The 24,326-nt window shown below is 57.4% G+C and overlaps 1 protein-coding gene across 1 annotated transcript in view; it reads right to left on the bottom strand.

The window, feature by feature from the left end:
- Nucleotides 1-24,326, bottom strand: part of RET (ret proto-oncogene) — a 51,934-nt gene that overhangs the window by 13,766 nt on the left and 13,842 nt on the right. Inside the window, exons 2-11 of the mRNA XM_055425711.2 lie at nucleotides 16,492-16,755; nucleotides 14,447-14,734; nucleotides 11,831-12,072; nucleotides 10,374-10,569; nucleotides 8,850-9,049; nucleotides 6,451-6,709; nucleotides 5,628-5,753; nucleotides 3,625-3,735; nucleotides 2,696-2,818; nucleotides 1,496-1,752 (exon numbers count right to left, since the gene is read on the bottom strand). Of these exons, the coding sequence (XP_055281686.2) occupies nucleotides 1,496-1,752; nucleotides 2,696-2,818; nucleotides 3,625-3,735; nucleotides 5,628-5,753; nucleotides 6,451-6,709; nucleotides 8,850-9,049; nucleotides 10,374-10,569; nucleotides 11,831-12,072; nucleotides 14,447-14,734; nucleotides 16,492-16,755 (2,066 nt within the window). The remainder of the gene's footprint in view (nucleotides 1-1,495; nucleotides 1,753-2,695; nucleotides 2,819-3,624; nucleotides 3,736-5,627; nucleotides 5,754-6,450; nucleotides 6,710-8,849; nucleotides 9,050-10,373; nucleotides 10,570-11,830; nucleotides 12,073-14,446; nucleotides 14,735-16,491; nucleotides 16,756-24,326) is intronic.

Genomic DNA, 24,326 nt, shown 5'->3' with positions numbered 1-24,326 from the left:
CAGACAGCTCCCCAGGCGTCCTGGTGTCTCAGCTTCCCCAAGAACCCATGTTGTTTGTTCTTTAAGTAGCAAAAGAGTCAGTCGCGTCTGACTCCCATGGGCTGTAGCCCACCAGGCTCCTCTGTCCATGAGATTCTCCAGTCAAGAATACTGGAGTGGGTTGCCATTTCCTCCTCCACCAAGAACCCACAGTCAGGCTCAAAGGTGACAACACAGTCACCACCGCCCTGGTGTCCACACTGCACTGGATAACGGCTGACTGCACACACAGACTAGGCTAAGAGGGGATATCATTTATTTGTTTCTCTTTAAAAGTGCTAAAAACCCACAGTGTCCTCCCCACTTTATGTAAAACACAACTAAGGCCAAAGGGTCGAATAATGTGTCTAAGACCTCAGAGCTGGTCAGTGTGGCCCCCTGGGCCTCAGGCCCAGCTCTGGCTTCTCTGCACTCTGGGCTGGAGGCCAAAAGTGGTCCGTGGCCCCCTCCCACAGAAGAACCACTCTCATTATGCATCTCAGCACAAACCGCCAGGGAATATATAAGGAATATAACGGAATCAAATGGCTTGTCCCTGGGCCACAAGGGACACTCCCAGATGTGGTGGCCACAGGGCCTCCCTCCTGAATTTGGCGGTTCCAATCACTCAGCAGGTGGGGAGGTTCCAATCACTCAGCAGCCCCCAGTCCCCGGAGCATTTCAGTCTCCTCAGCAAGCACACTGGAGGGCAGACAGGTTGGGCAGGAGGTGGTGTCTGAGGCTCCCACACTGACCGCGGGCCCAGACCACGCCCTGGAAGGGGTGGCTCGGGCTGAGTCTCCCCCCTTGGCAGGCCAGTCAGAGAGTCCTGGGGCCAGGATCCCCCATAGGCGCCTGAGAGGCCTCTCAGCGCCCCCACTCTCCAAGCCACAGACAGACTCCCCGCCCAGCCGCTGCCACCGTGCCAAGCCGGCCCCCCCCCCCACCGCCGCCAGTCTCTCTCGTCTGGATGGGGACAGTGTCTCATCACGGGGCTCCTACCCAACAGACTCCCCAACAGAGTGACCTGTGGAAATGAAGGCAGAACATCGGCCTCCAGCCCTAGGGGGTTCTACCCTGTGAGAATAAAACACACACCTCCTCAGGGCCTCCCCGCAGAGTTCAGCACTTGAGGCCTCTGCAGGAGAGATTTCAGGCGGGTACAGCATGGGCTGCCCTCTCCTTGGAGCATAACGGCCCAGATCTGTCATTTAAATTAGCGCCCATCCTTCTCTACCCTGCTTCACGCTCTCCGCCCCACCCCTGCCTTCTGCCCTCCTTAAAAGGCAGCTCAGTGGAGGTAGAGGACGGCTGGAAGCTCACAAGGTCCTCCCGGTGGGCAAGGATGCAACAGCCCCAGGGGCCCTGCACCCTCTGTCCCCCCACCCCTTCCCCAGCTGCCTAAGACCAGGGGCTACCCAAAGGGCTCCCTGGAAGGGCTGCCTCCCTGGCCCTGCTGCCACATGGAGAACCTCACCGGGATCTTGAAGGTGTCCACCGAGACCTGGTTCTCCATGGAGTCCAGAGAGGGCCGGCGGGCGCCAGACGAGGAGTAGCTGACCGGGAAGGCTTGGGCGGGTCGGCGGAAGGTCATCTCGGCCGAGGCAATGGGCGGCTTGTGGGCGTTCTTGTGGTAGCGGTGGATGCAGAAGGTGGACAGCAGCACAGATACGATGAAGGAGAAGAGCACGGCCGCCGTGATCACTGTGCGGCAGAGCTCATCACACAGGGAGTCTGTGGGCGAGCAGGGGCCGTGAGAGAGGACACCACAGAAGGGGGACCCCAATACCCAACAGAGCCACACCTGTGACAGCCAGGAAGTGGCTGCTGTGAGCTGCCTGCCAACATCCTGACCCGTGGCAGGTACTGTTCTGTATGTTTTTGCTACAGGAGACTGTTATTACCCTTTTCCAGAAGGAATGAGTCTTTATAAGCAGCCTGCCTGAGGTCACACACCAGAGGTTGTGCACACCTGCACCTGCCCCCCCCCCAACACTGGACTACTGCACTAAAGCCAGAGGCTCAGGGGCCCTGGGGGTGGGAGGAGCACTCTTCTCCTGTGCTCTAATGTCTTCTGTATTTTCTTTATGTTCAATATACAGTGGATAGGAAAGACAAGTGGCCCAGGATCTGGGCCGTGCAATGACCACCCAAATGCCAGAAAAGCTCCCCATGTGTTCAGTGGGGCCCCCATTCTAGAAGAAGCACCTGGAGGCTGCTGGGAGGGGGACCCAGCTGGCCAATGCCACAGGCCCAGGAAAGGCCCTACACAGGGACAGTCTGAGGAAATGCTGAGTTATTTGGTGGAAGAACTAATTTTCCAGTCCAATCTTTATTATAGAACTTGAGGCCAGGGAGTTCTTTGGTGGTCCAGTGGTTAGGACAGGGTGCTTTCACTGCTGTGGCCAAGATTCAATCCCTGGTCAGGGAACTGAGATCCCACAAGCCTTGCAAAAAATAAAATATAAAAAGGAATTCCGGGCCACAGGGCGGTCTTAGCAGTCCTAAGCGAGCTCCTTGTCTGCACACATGGGGGAACCAAGACCCCAGGGAAGGAGGAAGGTCTCCTAGGTTTCTCTTCCTTCCTGCAATCTTCTCCCTCGCTTCCTGGAGGCTCAGGGAGGCGTGGGGACCCCGGCCAGCTGTGCGCACCCACCCCCCACCCCCTGCAACGCACCCTGGCTGTCCTCTGGCTCGCAGAAGCACTTCTTCTCCTCAGGAAAGCAGTTGCAGATACCGAAGCCAGCTTTAATCCCCCGGCGCTCCCCAGGCTCGTGCCCACCAATGATGCTGCCGCCCCCTGGGGACAGACACCACCCACTCAGCAGCCCACTCTCAGCCTCCAGGGGGACCTGGCCAGCCAGGACCACCAGACAGGATCATGAGAGGCCCCTCCCCACCTGATGTCAGCACTCTCAGGCCCAGGGAGCACAGTGAGCTCAGAAGTCTGGGTCACCCTGGGCAGGAGCCTCAGCATGCACGTGTGTGTGCTAAGTCGCTTCAGTCATGTCGACTGTTTGCAACACTACGGACTGTAGCCCACCGAGCTCCTCTGTCCATGAGATTCTCCAGGCAGAAGTACTGGAGTGGGTCACCAGGCCCTTCGTCAGGGGATCTTCCCGATCCAGGGATCAAACCTGCGCATCTCCTGCACTGGCAGGTGGGCTTCTTTACCACTAGCACCATCTGGGAAGCCCCAGTCGCAGCGTGATGGGCCCCCAAACCAGCTCCCTGGACTCACCGGGCGAGAGGAGGAACCTGCAGGCTGCCCTGGGCCCTGGCCAAGGTCCACACTTGATTACTTTTCAGAAGCAGAAAAGGGGTGGCAGGGGCAGTTGGCAGTCAGCAAAACAGGGGGCAGGGAGTCGTGCCCCATGAGTTGGTCAGGGCAACACTGGAGAGTGTGGATCAAGCCAGCAAGCTCGAGTTTTGGGGGAGGAGCGCCTTTATTCAAACAAAATGTTAGGAAAGGGCTCGGCACTCAAAACCCAGGAACTCGGCTGGTCTGGCTGAAGTGCAGGTGAGAATCGTTACCTCCCCCCCACGCCCCCCAATCCAGGCTCCAGCTTGCTCAGGTTCACGGTGTAGGCTCATCGGGCTGCTTACGGAGGCAGTCCTGGGGGCAGATGTTGGGGTCTCTGCTCTCCACGGCGTCACAGTGGCCATCCGGGCAGGTCCTGATGCTGGGGGAGCAGGTGGAGAAGTTCCTGGTGATCCCTGCAACACAGAGCGGGCAGTTATGACCACAAGGGAGCAGCTGCCCTGTTCGGACTGCAGAGCCAGGAGGGTTGCACCCCAGGGCCTTCCAGGTCAACCCTGTACCCCACCCCATCCCCTGCAAGGAAGAGCAAACTGAGATCTGAGCAGAGAAGAACCACACACAGAGCCGCACCAGCAGGGCATCCCTGAGGTTCAGAGCAGCCAGGATGGTGAGGGCCGGAGGAGCCAGGCAGTCCCAGAGCTGTGCCAGGCTCACATCAGAGAGGCCAGAGAGACCAGACGAGGCTGGGACCCTCTCCTGGACGCACTGTGGGTGGGACCCTCAGATTTGCGGGCCCAGCTGGCAGCCAGTCGCTGTCCACACCCAAGCCTGCTCAGATCCCTCCTATTTGGGTCCACATCCCCTGGGCTGGGACCTCCCAGGTAGAGCCTCTCTGAAGACCGTTTTGGATATTTTGAATTATTTTAAGGTTTGTGTTTTCATGAAGTAAAGCCAACTATAAATGACGTGTCAACGGTGTTCAGTTCAGTTCAGTCGCTCAGTCATGTCCAACTCTCCGCGACCCCATGAATCACAGCACGCCAGGCCTCCCTGTCCATCACCAACTCCCGGAGTTCACTCAAACTCATGTCCACAGAGTCGCTGATGCCATCCAGCCATCTCATTCTCTGTCGTCCCCTTCTCCTCCCGCCCAACCTTTCCGAGCATCAGTCTTTTCCAGTGAGTCAACTCATCGCATGAGGTGGCCCTACCTTAATTCCTCTACTTCTTGGATGCACAGTAATATTGATCTTCAAAAAGGGTCTGTGAACTATGTGTCTAAAAGCAAAGCATTTGGCAAATGGGGGGAAGAGTGGGGAGAAGGGGTAGTCAGGGAGTTTGGGATACACATGTACACACGCTATATTTAAAATAACCAACAAGAACCTACTGTATAGCACCTGGAAGTCTGCTCAATATTCTAAAAAAACCTCAATGGAAAAAAAATTTGAAAAAGAATATACACACATATATGTATAACTGAATCACTATGTACACTGGAAACGGACACAACATTGTTCATCAACTATACTCCAATATCTCATAAAAAGTTAAAAAAAAGAAGGCATTGGGTGAATACAGAGGCTCAGATAGCAAAGAGTCTGCCTGCAGTGCTGGAGACCTGGGTTCAGTCTCTGGCTTGGGAAGATCCCTGGAGAAGGAAACAGCTACCACTCCAGTATTCCTGTCAGAGAATTCCACGGACAGAGGAGCCTGGCGGGCTACCGTCTACGGGGTCACAAAGAATCAGACACGAGTGAGCGACTAACACTTTTGCTTTCACAACTGCATGTGTTTTTATGTGTATATGGGTAGAGAAATGGACATATACACGTTAATTACCATCTGGTTTGAGCACCAATACAGAAATTCAGAATCAGACACGACTGAGCGACTTCACTTTCACTTTTCACTTTCACACATTGGAGGAGGAAATGGCAACCCACTCCAGTGTTCTTGCATGGAGAATCCCAGGGACGGGGGAGCCTGGTGGGCTGCCGTCTATGGGGTCACACAGAGTCGGATACGACTGAAGTGACTTAGCAGCAGCAGCAAAAAGAAAACACATGCATCTCAGCTTTGGCCCCAACCTTCTCAAGTCTAGAGCGAGTTCAGCCTCAGGCGCCTGTGGTCCCATTGGTGACAACAGTTGGAAAGTTCCCTGCTCCCTGCGCTCATGACCACCCTCTCCTGGCATCGGGAGCCACAGCAGGGACCAAGCACAGGGGAAGACTCGATGGGCAGGGGTGCGAGGTGTCGTGGAGGCTGGCAGGGCCCGCACGCACAGACCCCACTCCCACTCAGCCCTTACCAGGCTCCCCACCGCCAGGCTCTGCCCGGGGCCTACCTTTGCCGTCTCCCTGTCTCCACTCGCACCTGCCCGTCAGAGAGCCCAGGCCGCCGCACTCCTCACATTCGGGCCGCCTCTTGCTGACCGCGCAGGACAGGGGGCAGCCAGGCTCCTCAGGCACGTCTAAGGGTGGCAGAAAGCAGTCACAGGGGGCCAGCCTGCCACGGGCACCCATGGGTGCAGGCAGCACTGGCTGAGCTGTCCCCCCGAGTTGAGCCCAGAAGGGAGGTAGTCACTAAAGTCTGGGGGCGCGGGGCTGCTGGGGGAGGGGGACATCACAGTCACACAGCGGGGGCAGCTAGGGGGCTGAGTATGGGGTGGGGATGGGAGGTGGCCAGACTCAGCCAGGGACACACAGGACACCCAGTTAACCTTGAACTTCAGAGAACAGTGAATACCTGCTTTGTGTCAATATGGCCCTATACTATACTATCACAGGGACATAAGGGAGTTTGTCTTCTAACACACTGCAAAGGCTGCATGAGACGTACTCACACCACAAAAATTGCTCGCTGTTTACCTGAAATTCACTCCACCTGAGGCCTATATTGTACCTGGCAGCCCTAAAGCGAGTGCACAGGTAGGACCTACTGACAGAAGCGACGGGCAGCAGGGGCCACGCTGGACTGAACTGCGTCACGCTTCCTCCCTGTCACCCTCCCAGTGCAGCTGTGTGCTCGTTTCTCCTCTTACAGAGAAGGGGGCTCAAGGAAGCCCACCGGTCAGTGACAGGGTATAGGACTGCACCCTTCTGCAGGAGCAGCCCGAGGCTGTGCCACGCCCCGTCCACCCGGACCCTTCCTGCAGCCCGGGCACTCACACATCCCTTCCACGGTAACAAGCAGCAGGGCCTGGGCTTGCTGGCGGGTTGGCTTCTCGGCGGCCACCACCGTGTACTGGAGCTGGGCACACTCGGGCCGCTGCAGGGCCTCCGTGTCATTCACGAACAGGGTCCCCGAGGTGTCCTCAGCCGCGGTGGCCATCCCCAGGGCGCTGCAGTTGGCGCTGGAGGGCTGCAGCCTATACTGCACTTGGATGCCGCTGAACTCCTGGCAGTTTTCCACGCAGACTTTCCCGATCTAGGCATGGGGTCAGGGAACCCTTAGCCAGGTGGCTGGACCACCTGGGAGAGTGGCTGGAGGGGCTCCGTGCCACCTTGAGTCCCAGGACAGTTTCCCACTCAGCCCAGAGATGGCAGCCCCCAATCTCCCCATCCTCCATGGCCCTGGAGTCTGCAGGCCCATTTGCCTGCCTGACCTGGCCCTGCCCAGGCCATGACATCACCCTTCACCCCTGTTCCTGGGAGCTGGAGATGGAAAGAACATAGGGTACTGGGCTTTGGTTCAGGGGCTCGCCCTCCAGGGAGGTGCTAGATGGCTTGCCCGGCTCACCCCTCACTTGCTCCCTCATTCAGGCACAAAGGCTGCCTGGATGCCTCCCACACACCTCCCTCTCCTCTGGGCAGGCCCGTCGTGCTCTGGGGACCACTAGCGTCCATCCTTAGTGTCCTTCCTGGGTCACCTGCCTGGTCAGTCAGAGCACGGCGCCTGGGCCACAATTCACACAGTAGGGTTACTGTCCCACCCAGGACCCACAGCCTCCTAAGACTTGGGCCGGAACCCCTGGGAGAGAAGGGATACTTTTCAAGGAATGCCTAATGGCCGCAGTGGTCACTGGGGCCTGGAACTCTCCTTTTCCCTCCCTCACCACCCAAGCTGGAGTTAGGGCTGCTGAGGCTTGAGATCAGAAGCTCCGACTAGTCAAGGCAGAGGGCTGGGGGCCTGGCGGCAGTGGGGGCACAGGGCCCCCTGCCTGCAGCCACAGGCCAGGCCCTTCCTCAGCCTTGCTCAAGCCCAGGGCAGAGCCAGGCTCCACCAAGCCCACTCCTGATACCACAACAAAACCACCTCCTGGGCTCCAAGCACTTCCTTGTACAGAGTGGGTTCACTTCCACTTTCTCCTGTGATCCTCAGAATTGCCTGAGGTCACCACCTTCAATCATGAATACTAAGCGGGGGGCTGGTGATAGACAGGAGCGTGTGTAAGGCCGGGCTGGGACTCAGGTCCCTGCACCCTCCTGAGTCCAGGCTCAGGGAAAGACTTAGTGGGCAGGGGTGGGGGGCGTCACAGAGGTTGGCAGGGCCCGCCCTCCGAGATTCCACTCCCACTCAGCCCTCATCACCCTCCCCACTGCCTGGCTCTGCTGACACACCCCTGGCAATGCCTGTGCCCGCCTCAGCCCCCCTGGACACCCCTCAGGCCCCTCCTGCTTCATCACCTCTCACCACCCTTGCCCTCTGCCTCCAGGAAAGGCCTGGCCAGGGGGTTTCAAGTGGGGAGCCTGACTGTGTCCAAGGGTGGGCTCTTCTCATGCTGGGTCCTGAGTGGCTGCCAGTAGCAGAGAGGGCATGGGAACCAACCACAGAAACTGGCAAAGCTACTGTCACACCTAGGAGATGATCCTAAATGGGACATTCTAAAGGGGACATGGCCACACCTGTGCCATTTGGAGAATGCAGTGTGTTAAGTCATATGCTCGCTGTAACTGCAAGTAAACTTTAAAAGGGTGGCAGAGAAACATTCTAGAAAGAACTGCTCCAAAATATTAAACACTGGCTGATATGAGGAAAAGAGATCACTCCTGTCTATCCCTTATATCCTTTTGATGAATTCTTACTACTTTCCCTTTTTTTTCCTACTACCAATCACTATTTTCTGATGACAAATGCAAAAGAAGCTCTAGAAAACAGACTTGCAAGAAAGCAGAAAGTAGAAGCACTCCCTGTCTTTCCCTGCAGAGGTCTCCACTAATGCCTGCGCTTGCACACTTTGAAATTTCCGGCAATGAAAACTTGGTTTTGAACATATGGAGTCACCTGAGACCAATACTTCTGCAAAGTACTTTTCCCACTTCATTCACCAGGAATGTATTTCCAAGTCGGCATAGATTCACCTGGCATTGCTTTTTCATTAGTAAAAAATGTAAAAATGCTGAGAAGGGAGAGGGCAAAGAAGGGCCCACAGAACCCACCAGCCCCTCCCACGACTGCTCCATTCTCCCATGGCCTCAGCCTCCCTGGCTCTGTGCCTGCTGCTCCCCAGGGCCACTCTGTGTGCTCAGGGAGGGGGTGTCCACACATGTCCCCCCTGTGACCCCCATCCTGGGGGTCCCTGCTCCTCCATCCCCCTCCCCAGGTTGCCGAGAGGCCAGGGGCTCACCTGGGCGAAGCGGTGTGCCCGCCTGCTCACCGAGAAGGAGTAGGCGCTGGGCAGGCGCAGGCTGACGGGCAGCACGGATACATTGAAGTGGAGGAGGACGACACCCTCCCCCGGGCCCTGGAAGTCTGAGTCGTTGACCAGCACGGCCAGCTGCACAGCCCAGCTCTCCGAGATGGGGAGGCTCCGGTTGAGAACCAGCCCTGCGGGTGGAGGAATGTGATGATGGGCAGGGGCCCTGCCCAGGGTGGAGACCACTGCCCCACGCTGCTGCACATCACCCCTGCAAAGCATTCCATGGACACATGGGCATACGTGTGACAACACGTACTTATACCCACACGGTATCCAGACAACAGACCTGGCAGGAGGCACTAAGGTTGAACTATTTTAAATGTGAGTCACTGTGCTGAGCTGAGCCCAGAAGACCCTCCTCAGCTGGGAGGTAACCTCAGTGAGGGGGTGTGTGTGTGTGTGTGTGTGTGTGTGTGTGTGTGTGCATGTGTATGAGAAAAATGCATGTCGGGGGCAGGCACACACACGTAAAGACCCACCACCACCACCACCACCATCAAGGTCCCAGGAAGACTGTTCTGGCCCCTGAGAACTTCTTGCAACAGCGCCAGCCTCCTGTGGACCCTCAGATTCCACAGGCCTCAAGCACCCGGGAGCTTCCACACTCGCGAGCAGTCGCCGTGTGCCGAGGCTCAGACCCCCATTTAGCGGAGCACAAAGGAGGTGAGGATCTCTGGGTGCACGCAGCGTACGGAGTGAGTGTGCAGGGGTAAGGACGACGCTGTCCCTTGCACAGAACAGAGGGCATCAGAGGCGTGGTGCGGAAGGAGAAGACGGGAAATAGGATCAGGCCAGGCAGAAAGGGGTAAAGGCACCAGTGATCCTGGGTTCCCCAGAAGCAGGCCCCCAAACAAGGATCCAAGCACAAGTGGCATATTTGAAAGGTGATCCTACAAAACATAGGCAGGAGGGCAGGCAAGGGAGGCACGGAGGGCTGGTGACTGATGACACTCCATCCTGCAGGTGAGCCCTGGGGCACCTGGTGCTTAGTCCTGAGGGTGGGCACATTTCAGAAGCCAGACAGGAGACAATCATCCCAGAGCCCTCCAATATGAGGGCACAGAGCTGCTACTGGACATCAACTCCTGTTAGTGGAGAGTTGCTGGTGGGGGGGTAGGTCAAGGATCCCTGGGCACTTGGGCACCTAGGAGGTGGCACAGCTGGTGCCAGGGGCCAGAGGGAGACACGTGATGCAGTGAGCCCTGGCACGGTCAGCACAGGGTAGTGTGGCAGGGTCCTGCCAGGCTCATCCTCGGCCTTGGGGCAGTTCAGGGAGAAAGGACAGCCTGTAAACACCCACCAAGGTGGCCGAGGTACGTCAAGCAGAGACAAAGGCTGGGAAGAGGGTTGGAAGGGGTGGCCGCCTGGGGTTGAAAGGGCCAGGACAGGTGTCTATGTGTGCAGGGTGCTGCCCTGCCCAAGGAGAGTGGGTTGCCACTGGTCCCCTCTTACTGTAGTCGTGCACGGTTGCCCGCACAAAGCTGCCGTTGGCCTGGGCCAAGGTCTCATTGGGCGCGTGCTCCACTCGGAAGGTCCGGAGGGCCTTGGCGTCCCCAGAGAGCAGCGTGTTCGTGTACCGTCTCAGGAGCTCCCCGGAGGCTGGCACCACGTCTGCATCGAAGACACGTAACGTGGCTACCACAGTGCCCTGCAAAGAAGATGGGGCCAGTCAGGGCCCCGAAAGCCAGAGCCCATAGGAGGGCATGTGCCCCACAGGTGGATCAAGTGTGTGCAGTCAGAGCTGGCTCCAGTGACCAGGGTTCAAGCTACAAGGGGCCCCCAGTCAGCCTGCTTGTCACCCTTCCTGGGATACTGCACCTCACCTCTGCAACAGGTGCGATGGCATCTCCAGACTTCCCACGATTATGGGTTAGAACAGACACCCTGGTGCTCTGTGGAAGACCTCATTCAGGTCCCCACAGTGCAGAGCAGGCACTCCCGCTCTCCTTCGAGGAAGCTGGGCCCCGCACAGTGGAGGAGTTAGCTCAGTGTTATGGAGTGACAGACGACAGAGCTGGGACCTAAGCAGTGTCCACCAGAATGCTCTCCTAAAGCTTCTTCTGTACCCCAGGCTGCATGGGGTCATAAGGGGGGGTTCTGAGTAAAGTCACAGGTCATCTCTGCTCTCACTTCTGACCAGGCTCCACAGTGTCACCATGGAGCTGCCCTGCCAGGCTCATGAGACATTTCCCTACGCCATGTACTTTCCTCCTGCCCATCCATCCATCAAACCTGCTGCCCGGGTGCCCAGAGAAGCAGGCAACCACCGCATATCCGACCCCCACCCTCCCCTTGCTCCCGCCAGCCTGCCGGCTGCAGGACAGTCCAGGGCCCAGCAGGTGGCAGTCACGCTCCGCCCGCGCGGGCCAGAGAAGGCAGGGCCCCGATGGGCGGGGCGGCGCAGGGACATCCCTGCCAGATCCACCGGCCTGTCTCCCTCCACTCCGGAGTACCCTCTCTGCACTCACCGGCCCTTCCTTGAGGGGCTGACAGCCCAAGGGAGGGAACACCCTCCTGGCAGACGTCCTCTGCGTCTCCTTGGGGCAGCGCGCGCCGCCCGTGCAGTAGCACAGCTGCGCCCCTCTGCTGTGAGTCAGAGGCTGGGCACCCCTACCCCCAACCCCACCAGCAGACCGAGGCCTCCCCTCGCCCGCCTCCCAGGGCAGGGGTCAGCTCGGCGCCACTGGGGCTGGTCCCCTCTCCTCCTCAGCCGTCCTGGAAACCAACAAAACCCCCGACAGACTGATGGACGAATGAAAGACGAACAACCAGACTGACGGTCAGCCACGTGGCTGCACGGCTAGATGGGCAGCTGAACAGACCAAGGGACAAATGACGAATGGAGGGACCCAGATGCCCGACAGACGGACGACAGACACTGGACAAGCACCAGACAAACGCATAGGCACCTCCTTCCGCTTGAACTCCACCACGGCGCTGGCGCTGTCGACGCCCCCGAGGAAGGCGGGCGCGGAGTCGTCCTCGTCGTACACAGTCACGGGAAAGGGCACCATCACGTCCTCCTCGCGCGCGCCCGCGCGGACCGTGCACACGGCCACCAGCTCGTACTTCTCCCGCTGCTCGCGGTCCAGGGCCCAGCGCGTGCTCACCTCCAGGCTGTCCGGATCGCAGCGGAAAGGCAGACTCTCACCTGAGCACCAAGGAGACCAGCAACCCCGGGGTGACCCCGAGCTGCGGGGAGGGCCAGCTGCCTTCCTCAGGGGCCCACAGGGAGCAGTGCGCAGGAGGAGACAGAGCTGGGGTTTATGCTGGCCCTGGGCCGCGGCCCCTCGGCAGCTCTACAGTGGAGCACAGCCTCCAAGCACAGTTTGCAGTGAAGACGATGCTCTGAGCTTCGCTGTGCCTGCAGCCTGCCCTGGTGCTGATAGGGAAGAGCCGGGACCAGGAGGTCTGCCTCCGGTAGGTCCTCAACCTGATCACCTAGGAGGGGCACGCCCCTTCACACAACCTGCATGCCTCCTCTGTGGCGAGGGCTGGCACCAGTCAGGCTGCAGGCCCGGAGACCCAGCTCCTAGCGTTTGCTGGTTTTCCAAAAAACTGTTAGGAGTTTTCTCTACTATAGAAGCAAGACATGTTCATTTTAGAGAATATGAGAAAAAAGCCACAATTCCACTCGAAAACCAACATGGAGGACATTTGGTATGATTTCCTGTTAACACACAAGTATTTCTGACTGCCTGGTTTGGATCCCTGCCCTATACACCTACAGGCTGCGTGGCCTGAGGCTGATGGTTCTGTCTCTTTGTGCTTCAGTTTCCTGGCCAGAAGATGAAGTGAAGTGAAAGTTGCTCAGCCGTGTCTGACTCTTTGCGACCCCATGGACTATACAGTCCATGGAATTCTCCAGGCCAGAATATTGGAGTGGATAGCCGTTCCCTTCTCCTGGGGGGGTCTTTCCAACCCAGGGATCGAACCCAGGGTTCCCGCACTGCAGGCAGATTCTCTATCAGCTGAGCCACAGGGAATCCCCAGAAGATGAGATGCTGTGTGTGTTCATCGCCAGACACTGCTGTAACTTCAATGACTCATCGCAACCTGGTGAGGGAGGACCAGTAATAACAACATACTCTTCAACCCAAGCCTGTCCTGGAATTCATCCTCCAGAAATGACCCAGAAAGGGGGAAAAGCTGAAGGCTTGAAGGTCAACAGTGACCACCCCATAGCCAACCTCAGGAGGGCTGTCAACTCCACGTGGTGGAAAAATCACATCAAAGCCACATATTACATGTGAATTACATGTTTCCCTCTATTACTTATGGTTACAAAAACAGCTTTTATTTTTCAGTGAAAAAGGCAGCACACTAAACCATAAGCTTTGGGGACAATTTTGTACAAAGACATCCATCCCTGTTGCAGGACAAACGAAAGGACGCTGGGAGTGTGAGTGACTACTTTCCTTACACTACTGAGGTTTCCTCTAACATTATGACCATGTGTGGGTGCCATCAACCTGGTGGGAATCCGGGCTTCATTTCCTAGCCGTCCAGCATAGTAAGCGTCCCCTCTAAGTCCCCTTTAAGCTGTCTAATGGCACCTCACACACGGTGGCTCAGTTGCCTTCTCTCATCTCCACTCGAATCCAGTGCCCTTCCCCTACCCCATATCCATGTGGCCTCCTCAGGGCCACTGTATGTTAGGACTATCTTGTGACAAGGTCCACTGTCCTTACAGTGGCTCAGGCGGAATCCTGGAACCATGCTTGATCCCCTTGTGAATCTCTCAACACCCCACATTCAACTCCCCAGGAAATCTTGCTGGGTCTTCCTGCAAAAACATGCCCAGAACCTACCTGCTTCTTGTGGCCTAAAGGCTTCCAGCCTCAACCCCAGTCCTCATCCTCTCACTCAAGGATTTCTCCTGCCTCTTAATTGTTTTCCTGCTTTCTCCAAACCACTCACCCCAAATCATTTCTAACACATCAGCCAGACTAACCTTTTAAAAGGAAGTTTTATCCTGTCAATGACACCCTCCCCCCCGACCCCTGCAAATACCTTCTGTGGCTCCCTAGTCCCCTCACCACGAAGTCCTGCCCCCTCCCTTGAGTTTTTCTGCCCTCAGCAGCTTCTGCCGTCCCCTCCAGCTACACTTCCCCCTTGGCACTTTCGAAGGAGCTCGCCCTGCTTGCTGGGCACCCTCCTTTACCTTGCTCCAGCCACCTGACTTGGGACAGTGGTCTCCACCACTCTATGCCCTCTCAGCTTTACCTCCCACCTAGTCCCTTCAGAGGCCACCCAACGTCCTTAGCGCCTGTGTGGTCTTCATCTGCCACAGGTGTGGAAGGTCCAACAGGCGGGATCGGGGCCTGAATTGTTCACTGTTTCATCCTCGGTCCCTAGAACCATGCCTGGCCTGTGGCCTGCATACATGAAATACACACGGACCTCTGAAAGAATGGATGATGGGGTGGTGCAGAGTCAGCCTGGACAGCTCATGCAGAGGAACCGCAGCACTGTGCCTGGCACTCGGCAGGCACTGAGGAAGGCTCCATGCGGCTGGCACTCACCTCCCAGGAGCCTGTAGGCCACGCTGACGTTGGGGCAGAAGAAGTGCACGGGTAGCAGGCGGAACTGGTGGAAGGTGCCGGGGGGCCTGTTCTCCCGGATGCGGAAGGACAGGCCTGACTCAGGGAAGCAGAGTTCCCGGGGTTTGAGGGCGCCGCAAGCTGGAAAGGAGGCATTGATGACGGAGAAGTACACTCGGGCACAGCCCGGCCACTGGCACTCGCCCTCACGAAGGGACGTGGGTGACAGGAAGACCCGGAGGTAGACGGTAAGCAGCGGGAAGCCGCCGTCTGCAGAGAGACAAGTCAGGCCCCAGCGGGGCGTCAGCCATACCTGCCCAGCTGGGACCTGAATGAGGAGAGGGCAGCAGCTCGGGGCTGGTGCAAAGCCTAGTCCTCACCACGGCCCGCAGGGCTCTGCTGGGCACCCCGCCCTGGCCCCCACCTCCTGCTTGCCCTCTACGGCCCTGGACTTGGGATCCGGTAGCCTCAGGGCCCTGTGGCTCTGCTCCCTCATCCTGGGGGTACCTCGCAGGCCCACCTCTCTGGTTATTCCAAGTCTCAGTTCAAATACCCTTCCTCAGAGAGGTGCCCTGAGCCCTGGGTCTAAGATGGAGTGCTTCCCCAAGGCGGGCTCTTGGCACCCCAGGAGACCTCCCTTCCCTCCCTCACCCACTGCCCCAGGCACTTTCTCACTTTTAAAAACACTACAGGGGTGGGACTGGGTGGGAGGTGGGAGAGAGGTTCAAGAGGGAGGGGACATATGTATACCTATGGCTGATTCATTGTGAAATAGGACAGAAGCCAAAACAATATTGGAATTATCCCTCAATTAAAAATAAATAAAAATAAAACACTTATTCTATTCTATTTTTGCCCGTGTTGCTGCTTGTAGGATCTTAGTTCCCCGACCAGGGACTGAACCCAGGACCTCAACAATGAAAGCTCAGAGTCCTAACCTCTGGACCACCAGGGAATTCCATGCCTCCCCTGCAGAGACACAGACTTCCCCAGCACCTAGAGACGGATTTCTGGCAAGTTCCATCATGGAGGCACCATAGCAACCCCCCTCCAACCCGTCTGGATCTCAGCTGGGGCGGGGGCTCTTCCTGGGCCTTCTACTCAGCCCTAGGGAAGTGTCCCCCTCTCACATCTGCTCCTCCCATATTCATCAGTTCTCTGCTTCTTCCTAGCGTGTCCTCTGTTGTTCCAGTCCCTTGCTGCAGTTAATAATTCTCCACATAAACTTTCTCTGTTCCAGTTACCATGATTTCTCTCCTGACTAGAGCTGGCAGGTGCATGAGGCCGCTCTCTAGTTATGAACAGATCACGACCCCTATGAAACTCAGACCCTCGGCAAATTCCACTCTGGCAGTACATTCACAGTACAGTGCCTGCCTCTCAGCACTCACAGGAGCTCAGGGCTGGCGTGGGGGTCCAGGGAGGCCCTGTCTATGGAGCAGGAGGTGGGGCTGTGATCACCACTTGGTGCCACAAGGCAGAACTCTGCTCCACAAACACCCTCCTCCCAGTACCAGGGTCACACGTGGCCTTCACTCCAGCTTGGACCCCTCTCTGAGGAGCCGGCCAGGCCTTCCTCCTGCTCCACTTTCCTACCTGGCACCAGGCCCCAGTCCTCACCAGGTGCCAAGGGCAGCCTGCTGCTGATGGTAAGGTGGGCTTTCCGTGCAAACAGTTGCTTCTCCACCAAGTTCCAGATCATCCGCTAAATCAAGATCTTGGGATTTTTCTAGCCTTTCTTAATTCTTCTCTTACAACCCCACATCTCTGTTAATCCAAATGGAAAAGACATTTGGAGCCAGCATGGAAAGAGCCTCCCAAGTACTACCCATAAGTTCTCCAAAATCCCATCAGTCGTCCTCAAGCTCATCCTGGCTCCCTCACGGGCTGGTCAGAGAGGCAGGCCAGCCCCACCTCACTCCCTCCACTCTCACACAGCAGGAGTCTAGGAGCTGTGTGATGGGCGCTAGGGAAGGACAAGGCGAGGGCGGGGTGGGGTGTGGGGGTGGGGTCAGGGCCGCCCTTACTGCGGAGGTTGAGCTTCTCCCAGGAGCTGTGGTCCAGGCTCTGATTAAGGTAGAGAAGCCCGGTGTCCTCCTGGATGCGGACCCACTCGTTCTCGTGCAGCCGCGTGCGGTAGGCGCCGTAGAGGTGCTGGCCCAGGCGGAAGCTGGGCGCCTCCTCCGGCACGTCCCGCAGGGCGTGGACATAGAGCAGGGGTGTGCCGGCCGGCTGGTCCACGTACAGCTTCTCCCAGTAGGCGTCCCTGGAGAAGTAGAGTCCCAGCGGGGCTGTGGGAGGCAGGGAAACACGTGAGGGAGGGAGGGACAACCACGGTGGCCGTGACGGCAGCGCCCAGCAGCCCTCCCAGGCAGATCAGCTTTCCCAGCGGCTTGACTTCACATTTTAGTAATAGCTTCCCTGTGGGCCAAAAAAGCAAACTTCACTAATTTAAAATTCTGATCTAAGTAGTAGGCCTTTCTCCTCTGCAGTCCTAAGAACATCAACACACAGTTATCTGTATGGCTAAACACTAGCTACAAACACACTGCTTTAAAACAGAAAAAGGAGGAAGTGAGGAAGCATAAACAGTTGCAATATCAGCCTCAATTACCTGAGACAGATGAGCATGCAAACCACTCGGCTTTCAGCCAGGCTTCTGAGCAAATCACCTGGAGCCAGTTTTCAAGTGTAAAAGACTCTGCCAGACAAGCAGAGCAGGCAGGGGTCCCCAAAGATGAACTAGAGCACTGTATAAGTAACAATGTGCGTGCGTGCTAAGTCGCTTCGGTGTCTGACTCTTTGTAACCCTATGCACTATAGCCCTCCAGGCTCCTCTGTCCTTGGAATTCTCCAGGCAAGAATACTGGAGTGGGTTGCCACACCCTCCTCTAAGAGATCTTACTGACCCAGGGATCAAATCTGCGTCGCTTACACCTCCTGCATTGGCAGGTGGGTTCTTTACCACTTGTGCCACCTGGGAAGCCCCTATAAGTAACAAAATCTTCATCTAAAGTCAAACACGCTTCCACCATAGTACCAAAAAATTCCACTCCATTTATCTGAGAAAAATGAAAACATATGCCTGTCAAGTGACTTGTTCACAAATGCTGGGGTTATTCACAGAGCTAAGAACTGGAAAGAACCCAGATGTGCTCCAGCAGGTGATCAGATAACAAACCTCGGTCCATCACACCACGGAACCCTATGCAGTCAGGATGGGGCGCAAACTATTGAAACACACGACAGCCTGGGCACATCTCACAGACATCCTGCCAAGGGGAAGGAGCAGCACAAAGGAATCACACGGCACCGTTCCAGACTGATTTTAGGTGACAGAAATCAGACTGGGTACCGGTTGGGGTGGGGCAGGCAACAGACTAGAAAAGCAGGAGGCACATTTTGGGAAATATACAGGTTTCATATCCTGAGGGGGTCACACAGGCACATCCATTTGTTAACAACATACAGCCAAGATTTCTGCGTTTCAACCTATGTAAATGTGGCCTAAATTTATCACTGAGGGGCTGTGGGTAGAGCTGTAAATGCCATGAGGAAGAGGGATTCTGACCATGGCCACGCTGGGTGAACCCATGGGTGCTCAGCCTACTACTCTCTTGATTTGGTGTATGTTCAACATTTTGCATCATAAAAAGTTATTTTTAAACAGTAGGAAGTTTTAAAAAGATGGATAAATGGGCAGGCGATGCTTAAAAAAACCATTGAAAACCTGCCAATATGCTTTACAAAGCACAAAAAATACTAACGCACAAAGCAAACGTGAGAAACAGTGTACTTGTGTATAAGCGATTTCTCTTTTCAACCAGTTTGTTTCCACCTACATTCTGCTTCTCTTGCAGCCACCAGGGTGAGTGGTTGGTCCGCTCCGCACAGTGGAAGACGCCCTGGGGCTGCCTGGATCCTTGAAGACACACTTGTGTGTGGGAAACAATCAAGTGCCAAGTGGAGTCAGGTGAGGAGAACAGGTTAAGACCTTTTGGATCCCAAAGTGGTGAAACAGTAAGAAAACTGGAAGGTCGCCAGCACTGTGCCAGGTTTCCCAAGGATGACTTCAAAGGCAGCCCGGCTGGGAATGCCAACTTGCAGGAAAGTGTGCATTGAGTGGGTCCCGCCCACCCAGTGTGGGTGCTGCCCTGCCAGACAGGCCTGGACCACGAGCCAGCAGGAGAGGGAGGGAACAGGAAGAGAAACAGACGGAGAGAGAGGGAAGGCGGGAAAAGGCAAAGGAGGGTAAGGAGTAAGGAGGAGGATGGAGGGGAGAGATGCTCTGGCCAGCAGTCAAAGGCCTGGCCCTGCACAGCCGGCACTAAAGACAGGCGGCAGGAGGGGGCTGCAGGCACGGCGCTGGTCTATTAGACCTTTGGAAAACTGCTCCCTAGGAGTGCTCTCCCTGGAGTGGGACCCAGAATCACTGCGCCTCTGCAGGTGAGGAACTGGGAAGGGCAGCTGCACTCCAAGGAGCTGGCCCTGTGCCCAATCAGGCTCTGTGCTGTGACCTTCCTGCCCCGCCACCTCTCGCGGGAGGGGATCCACCCAGAGCATCATGCCGCCTGCCATCCAAGGGGGTGGCAGCTCCATGAGCCCCAGGAAGAAGTCACCCTGAGGAACTCTGGGGAGGGAGCGCTGAGACCCGACTTCCCTTGCCGGGGGTCTCACTGGTAGAGCCCACGACAGGAGCTGCCCACACATGGCTGGGTGCCCCCCTCCTGTCCCACAGCCTCCCAGCTGGCCCCGAGGACACGGGTTGCCTGTCAGATGCACTCAGGGTGCTCATTTCTTTGGGATTTAGTAGCCAACCCTAGCAGGGATGGCTGGCAGCTCAGAGAACTGTGTCAGCCCTAAATGGCCTCGAGACTGGCCTTGTCCCGGCTTCTGTGAAAGGGCAGCTAATGGCTCCAGCTCGGAGCAGGCCTTACGCAGGCTGGGCAGAGTGATGAGCTGCAGCTGACAGATCCTCCTGCACAGCCAGGATGCACTCCACTGGCTCTCGCTTCCTGGGAAGCACATAGTTTGGGGTCCCACAGAGGACCCTACAGCACTGCTCATCACTGCTCTCGTGACAAAGGCAGGAGTGCCCCTGTGGTGCTTCCTCAGCCAACGGGAGGGAAGGGGCAGCCGCAGAGGGGCTCCCCAGTGGGGCTTGGCTGCTGCTCCCCACCTGTACTGCACTGGAGCCCCACTGCACTTCCTGGCAGGGTAATAACCCTGGGTCCGCCCTCCTCACAGAAATCAGAAGGGCTCCCAGCCCACGGCGGCCCCCTGTCCCGCCCCAGTAAGGCTGGGTCTGGGAAGGCAGACTCAAAGTGGGGATGAACACCAGACACAGCCCTGCTGCCCCAAGACAAGTGCCTGATTCATAAGCAGCAGCCCGGCTTCCTTTCCCTCCAACACTCCATGAAGGTTGCAAGTCAGAGGGTCTAGGGGGAGCTCTGGGGTGGGCTATGGGGGGCTGGGGAAGGGGCAGGTAAGCTGATGCTCTCGGCCCAGTGGACAGGAAGAGAAGCGACTTGCTTTTCCCTCCACTGCCACCTTCTCCAGGGGGCCTGGCCCACCGCATCCGCCCACCCCGCCTCTCAAAGGTGCAGAGAGGGGTGAGCGCGGCCAGGTGGACCCACACAGCATGAGGTCAGGCCCTGTTCACATGGTGACCCTCTATTTTCTTTGCAGCCCCAGATGGAGCTGCTGATGGGACCACTGCTTTGCAAGCAGACACTGGGGCAGGACAGGAAGAAAGTTGTTTGTATGCTCGAGGGCACACGCACAGCCAGCCAAGGGATTGGGATTTGGGGGGCCGTCTTTCCAGTGGCACAGACCTCACCGGCCTGCTCAGCCCCAGGTCACACGGTCTGGAACCCACGGTTACTGTGCTCACCCTCCACCCCCACTCCAAGCCCTGAGCGGTGACCGCAAGTCAGGGACGCTGGCCTGCAGTAGAAAGCAGTCCCTGAGGGCGCACCATCTCTCGGGAAGCTTGACTTTCTGGCCACAAAGAGAATGAGCAATTTCCCAGTGGCTTGACAGGGTGGTGGCCTGGTGGCAGTCCAGGCTTGGGACACCATGCTGGGTGGGAAGGGGTCTCTGCTGGGGCCGGTGCCGCCAGCCTCGCCCTGATCCTGGCAGAAAGGTGAGCACCAAGCGCTAGCGATCTGAGATGCTGCCTGCAGGGCCCCAACCCCAGAGCCACAGGAGACTCGGCTGGTGGGAAGGGGGAAGCCCAGGGTGGGTGTGCGTGGGTCCCCCAGATGGCCCGCAGCCGAAGGCAGCCTGTGTCTGCCAGCCTGCCTGGCCACCAGCTCTCCTTGGTGTGCCAGAGCTCTCCGTGGAGAAGTGAGATCTGCATTCTGGTCCCCAGAGTACTGGCAAGGATGCTGTGGGATGCCTGCACCCACATCAGCAGAGTATTCGACTTCTGCCTCCTCATTCTCTCAGGATGTAATCCCTGTGGCCTTGGTCAGCTGTGCAAGAGCCGGCGGCCCTGGGAGCCACCCGTGGGGGGCGGGCTTGCAGATGGGTCTTCTAAGGGGGGTGAGATGCTCACTCCACCTGCCAGGTAGCAAGGAGCATATCCAGAATGGGGCTTCTCCCCTGGGGCCCCTTGAGCACATGTACTTTCAATGGTTGGGGGGCTGGGAGGTGCCTGAGCTCCAGGGAGCCCCCACCTCCGAGCTGGTCCAGTCCCCAGCACACAGACCTCACGTGCAGGATGAGAGCACTGCCTGCTCTCATCTCTGAGCCAGGTCCTACGGGATCCTTGTGGGGCCTGGTCTGTTGCTGCCAAAAGGGATTTGTGGGTTGGGCGATGATTGTGAGCAGAAACAGTCTTAAATGCACTTAAAATGCTTCCCAGGTGGTCTCTGCTCAGGGCATGGCCGCCTTAATGCTCCTCCTTGTCACAAACACTTTTAGCTGGAAAAACACATGGTCCAAGGCAGGGAACGAGGGTGTGGGTGCTGGGCTGGCCTCAGGGGGTGTAGCCTGGGGAGACCACAGGTCCCCATGCTTGGTTTAATGCTCTCCTGTCACTGTCCTGAAATAATTCATAATTCTAGAACAATCTGCACGCTACACGTGGCCCCACAAATGATGGGGCCAACCCCAGGGGGTGAAGGAGGAGAGCCCCGAATGGGCCATCAGAGGTATCCAGTTTCCTGGGCTGTGCAGCCTCTGTGGAGTTCTGGCCTCCTCTGGGCCTCGCTTTCTCCGCCTGTGAACAGAGAGGGGCAGGCTGGGGAGAGGAGCTGGGGCAGGTGCAGATAGGCCTCAGCTTTGCACAGGTACACGCGTATGAAGTTCTCACTTCTGATTTACAATCACTGGGCAAACCTCTTCACTGCCCCACTAAACAGGTAAGAACACAGAGGCTGGGAGGTGAGAAGCCATCCTGTGGTCAGACAGCTGGAGGTTGGGCATCTTGGGGTTTGGTACGATGACTAACAAAGCGGCGATGGGACTCAGGCCCAGGGCAGACGTCAGCCCCGCCGGGAAGCCCCAGGCCCTGCCGGCTGACCACCCCTTGCTGCTGCCATCGTTTTGCCTGGAAGGACTTCTTGACCCACCTCTGATGAGAGTCTCCCCTGGAACTTGGGGCAGGTTGACACAGCAGGACTTGCAAAACCTGTTCCACCCACGCCTTCCACTGCTGAATGCCGCTGGGTGATGGGGTCTTCCCCCCAACACCTAGTCTCACATTTCTGCCTCGACAGGTGTGGCCAGCACCACCTGGGGTTCTGGCCCCTCAAGTTGCCCTGGCATCACACCAGCGGGTGAGGAGCTGGGCTTTGCTCTCACAGGAGCGGGGTGGGGTCCCACACTGCTCATGACATACCTGCCAAAGGCCCAGGCTGCGGCTCGCATTTGCAGAGACCCCAGGCCCCCTGCATGGCCTGTGTGTGTATGTGCGTGAGTGTGTACGCACAGGTATGCAGCAGGTGGGAAGAGAGACAGGCACGTGGGCCCAAGACCCCGTATGCTCCCACCCTGCCCCACCCCTGCCGGAGAAGGTATGCAGCTAACACTCAGTGGGGACAGCGGGCTGTCCTGCTCCCAGCAGGGCCTCCTCCAGCATCTTTACAAGCAGAGCCACCAGGCATGGATGGCCTCATTCAGCACACGCAGTCACCAGCCATTCAGTGTCCTGGAAAGGCGGTCTGCAATGTTCCACACCTGGCTGCATGTGTCATTAGCAACATTTGTATGCAGAGAGCAGGCCCAAGTCTCCACTTCACTTCCACTCATTCAACCATCCACAAGCTCAGCCCCGTGTGAACACTCACAGGGGGACTCCTACCCACACCGGTCACACTCGTACACATCTTCAGACCCACACAGACGCTGTGAGCCCTCCTGTGCGGCGGAGGACCATGCAGGTGGGGAGGGTTTCTGGGTGTCATCCCTCACTTCCGCAGCACAGGGTGTGGGGACACCTGCATGCTCTGCCTCAGTCCATGCCAAACGCATGCAGCCAGCGTTTGGCGCCAGCGTAGCCCACGCCCTTGCCCGCGATCACCTCCCGTAGCCCCCAGATGCACCGACTGCCAGCCTCTGCGCACCAGCCTCAGCTCCCCCGTGTACCGGAGGGTCACCTCCCGCGGGCCCCGAGGCTGCAGACCAGTTCTGGCCCCTGCAACCCAGCCAACTTCTCAACTTGCAGTGAGCTGTGACCCCACTCCGGGGAGGGAGCCCCTTCCCGAGCTCCCGCCCTCCGCCTCGGGGTGGCTCACAGAGCTCTCCTGCACTCATCACTGCCGATCAACTCTCACGTTAACCTCCTCTGGTCCAGTTGCGGTGTGGGTGTCTCTGGATTGGACCCAGACTGATACACACGTCTGCTTACACTCTTACACATTCTCTCACACTGTTGCAGACTCCCCTGCCACCTCCCCCATCCTCTTGCTCATTTAGTGAGACGGACCGAGCCTTCCCAGCCCTGGCTGCAGGCTCACCTCACGAGTGCCCCCTGGTCAGCCCTGGCCATGAGGGGCCATGCACAGCTTCCCTGAGGCTCCTTCGACCTCCTTGCTACCCTCGACAGAGGATGTGCTGCCAGTATGACCATACCAGCCCAGATCCAGGCAGGTGCTTCCTAACTGGATGCCCTTGACTGCACACAAGTCCCTGGACAACAGATGCCCTGGGACTGCAATGTCAAGGCCAGAATTTGGGCTCTCAAGAAAAAAACACATGGTAAGATGGTCTGATCTAAGAACTGAGAGGGGTGACAACAGTGCCTGCATCTGTGTGCGAAGCAGTACCTGCCCGCAGAATCAACTCACCGGGCAACCCTGCTCCTGCCTGTGACGAGCACCAGATCCTGCAGATGACAGCTTTATTATGGCCCAGCACAATCTCCTTAACAGACGGTTTCCTAATGCCATCATCTTCGCTGGGAACAGGAAGCAGACTTCATGGACTCCTCCCCAGGGACGGCCCCTCTCCCTGAGGGCCAGCTGTCCCTGTGGGGGGTCCCCCCAGCCCCACTGCCCAGACAACTTTTGGCACTGATACCCTCTCCTCGTCCACCCCAAGGCCCTCCTCTCATATCCTGCTCACGTTTTCTCTTTACTCTAGTTGAATATTTGATACGTACAAACAGTATATTTCGCAGAACATTTATGTCAAAATAGTATTCTGCAACAGACACTCATGAACCCCGGCCCACTTAACTGGATGTTTAGCAACAGTGCTGCCCATCCCACACCCCACTTCCACCTCATCCACTCACAGCAAACATGAATCTGGGTCTGTGTTTTCCTTGCCCTTCTTTTTAAAACACTTTTACCTCATTCTTGAAAGGCACTTCTTCTGGGCAGAGAATTCTGTGTGTGCATGAGTGCTCAGTCAT

The sequence above is a fragment of the Moschus berezovskii genome, chromosome 12 (genome assembly GCF_049115385.1).
Source record: "Moschus berezovskii isolate FMDL1 chromosome 12, NW_MosBer_1.0, whole genome shotgun sequence".
In the NCBI taxonomy this organism is placed as follows: Eukaryota; Metazoa; Chordata; class Mammalia; order Artiodactyla; family Moschidae; genus Moschus; species Moschus berezovskii.
This window is presented reverse-complemented; position numbering and strand designations above follow the sequence as displayed.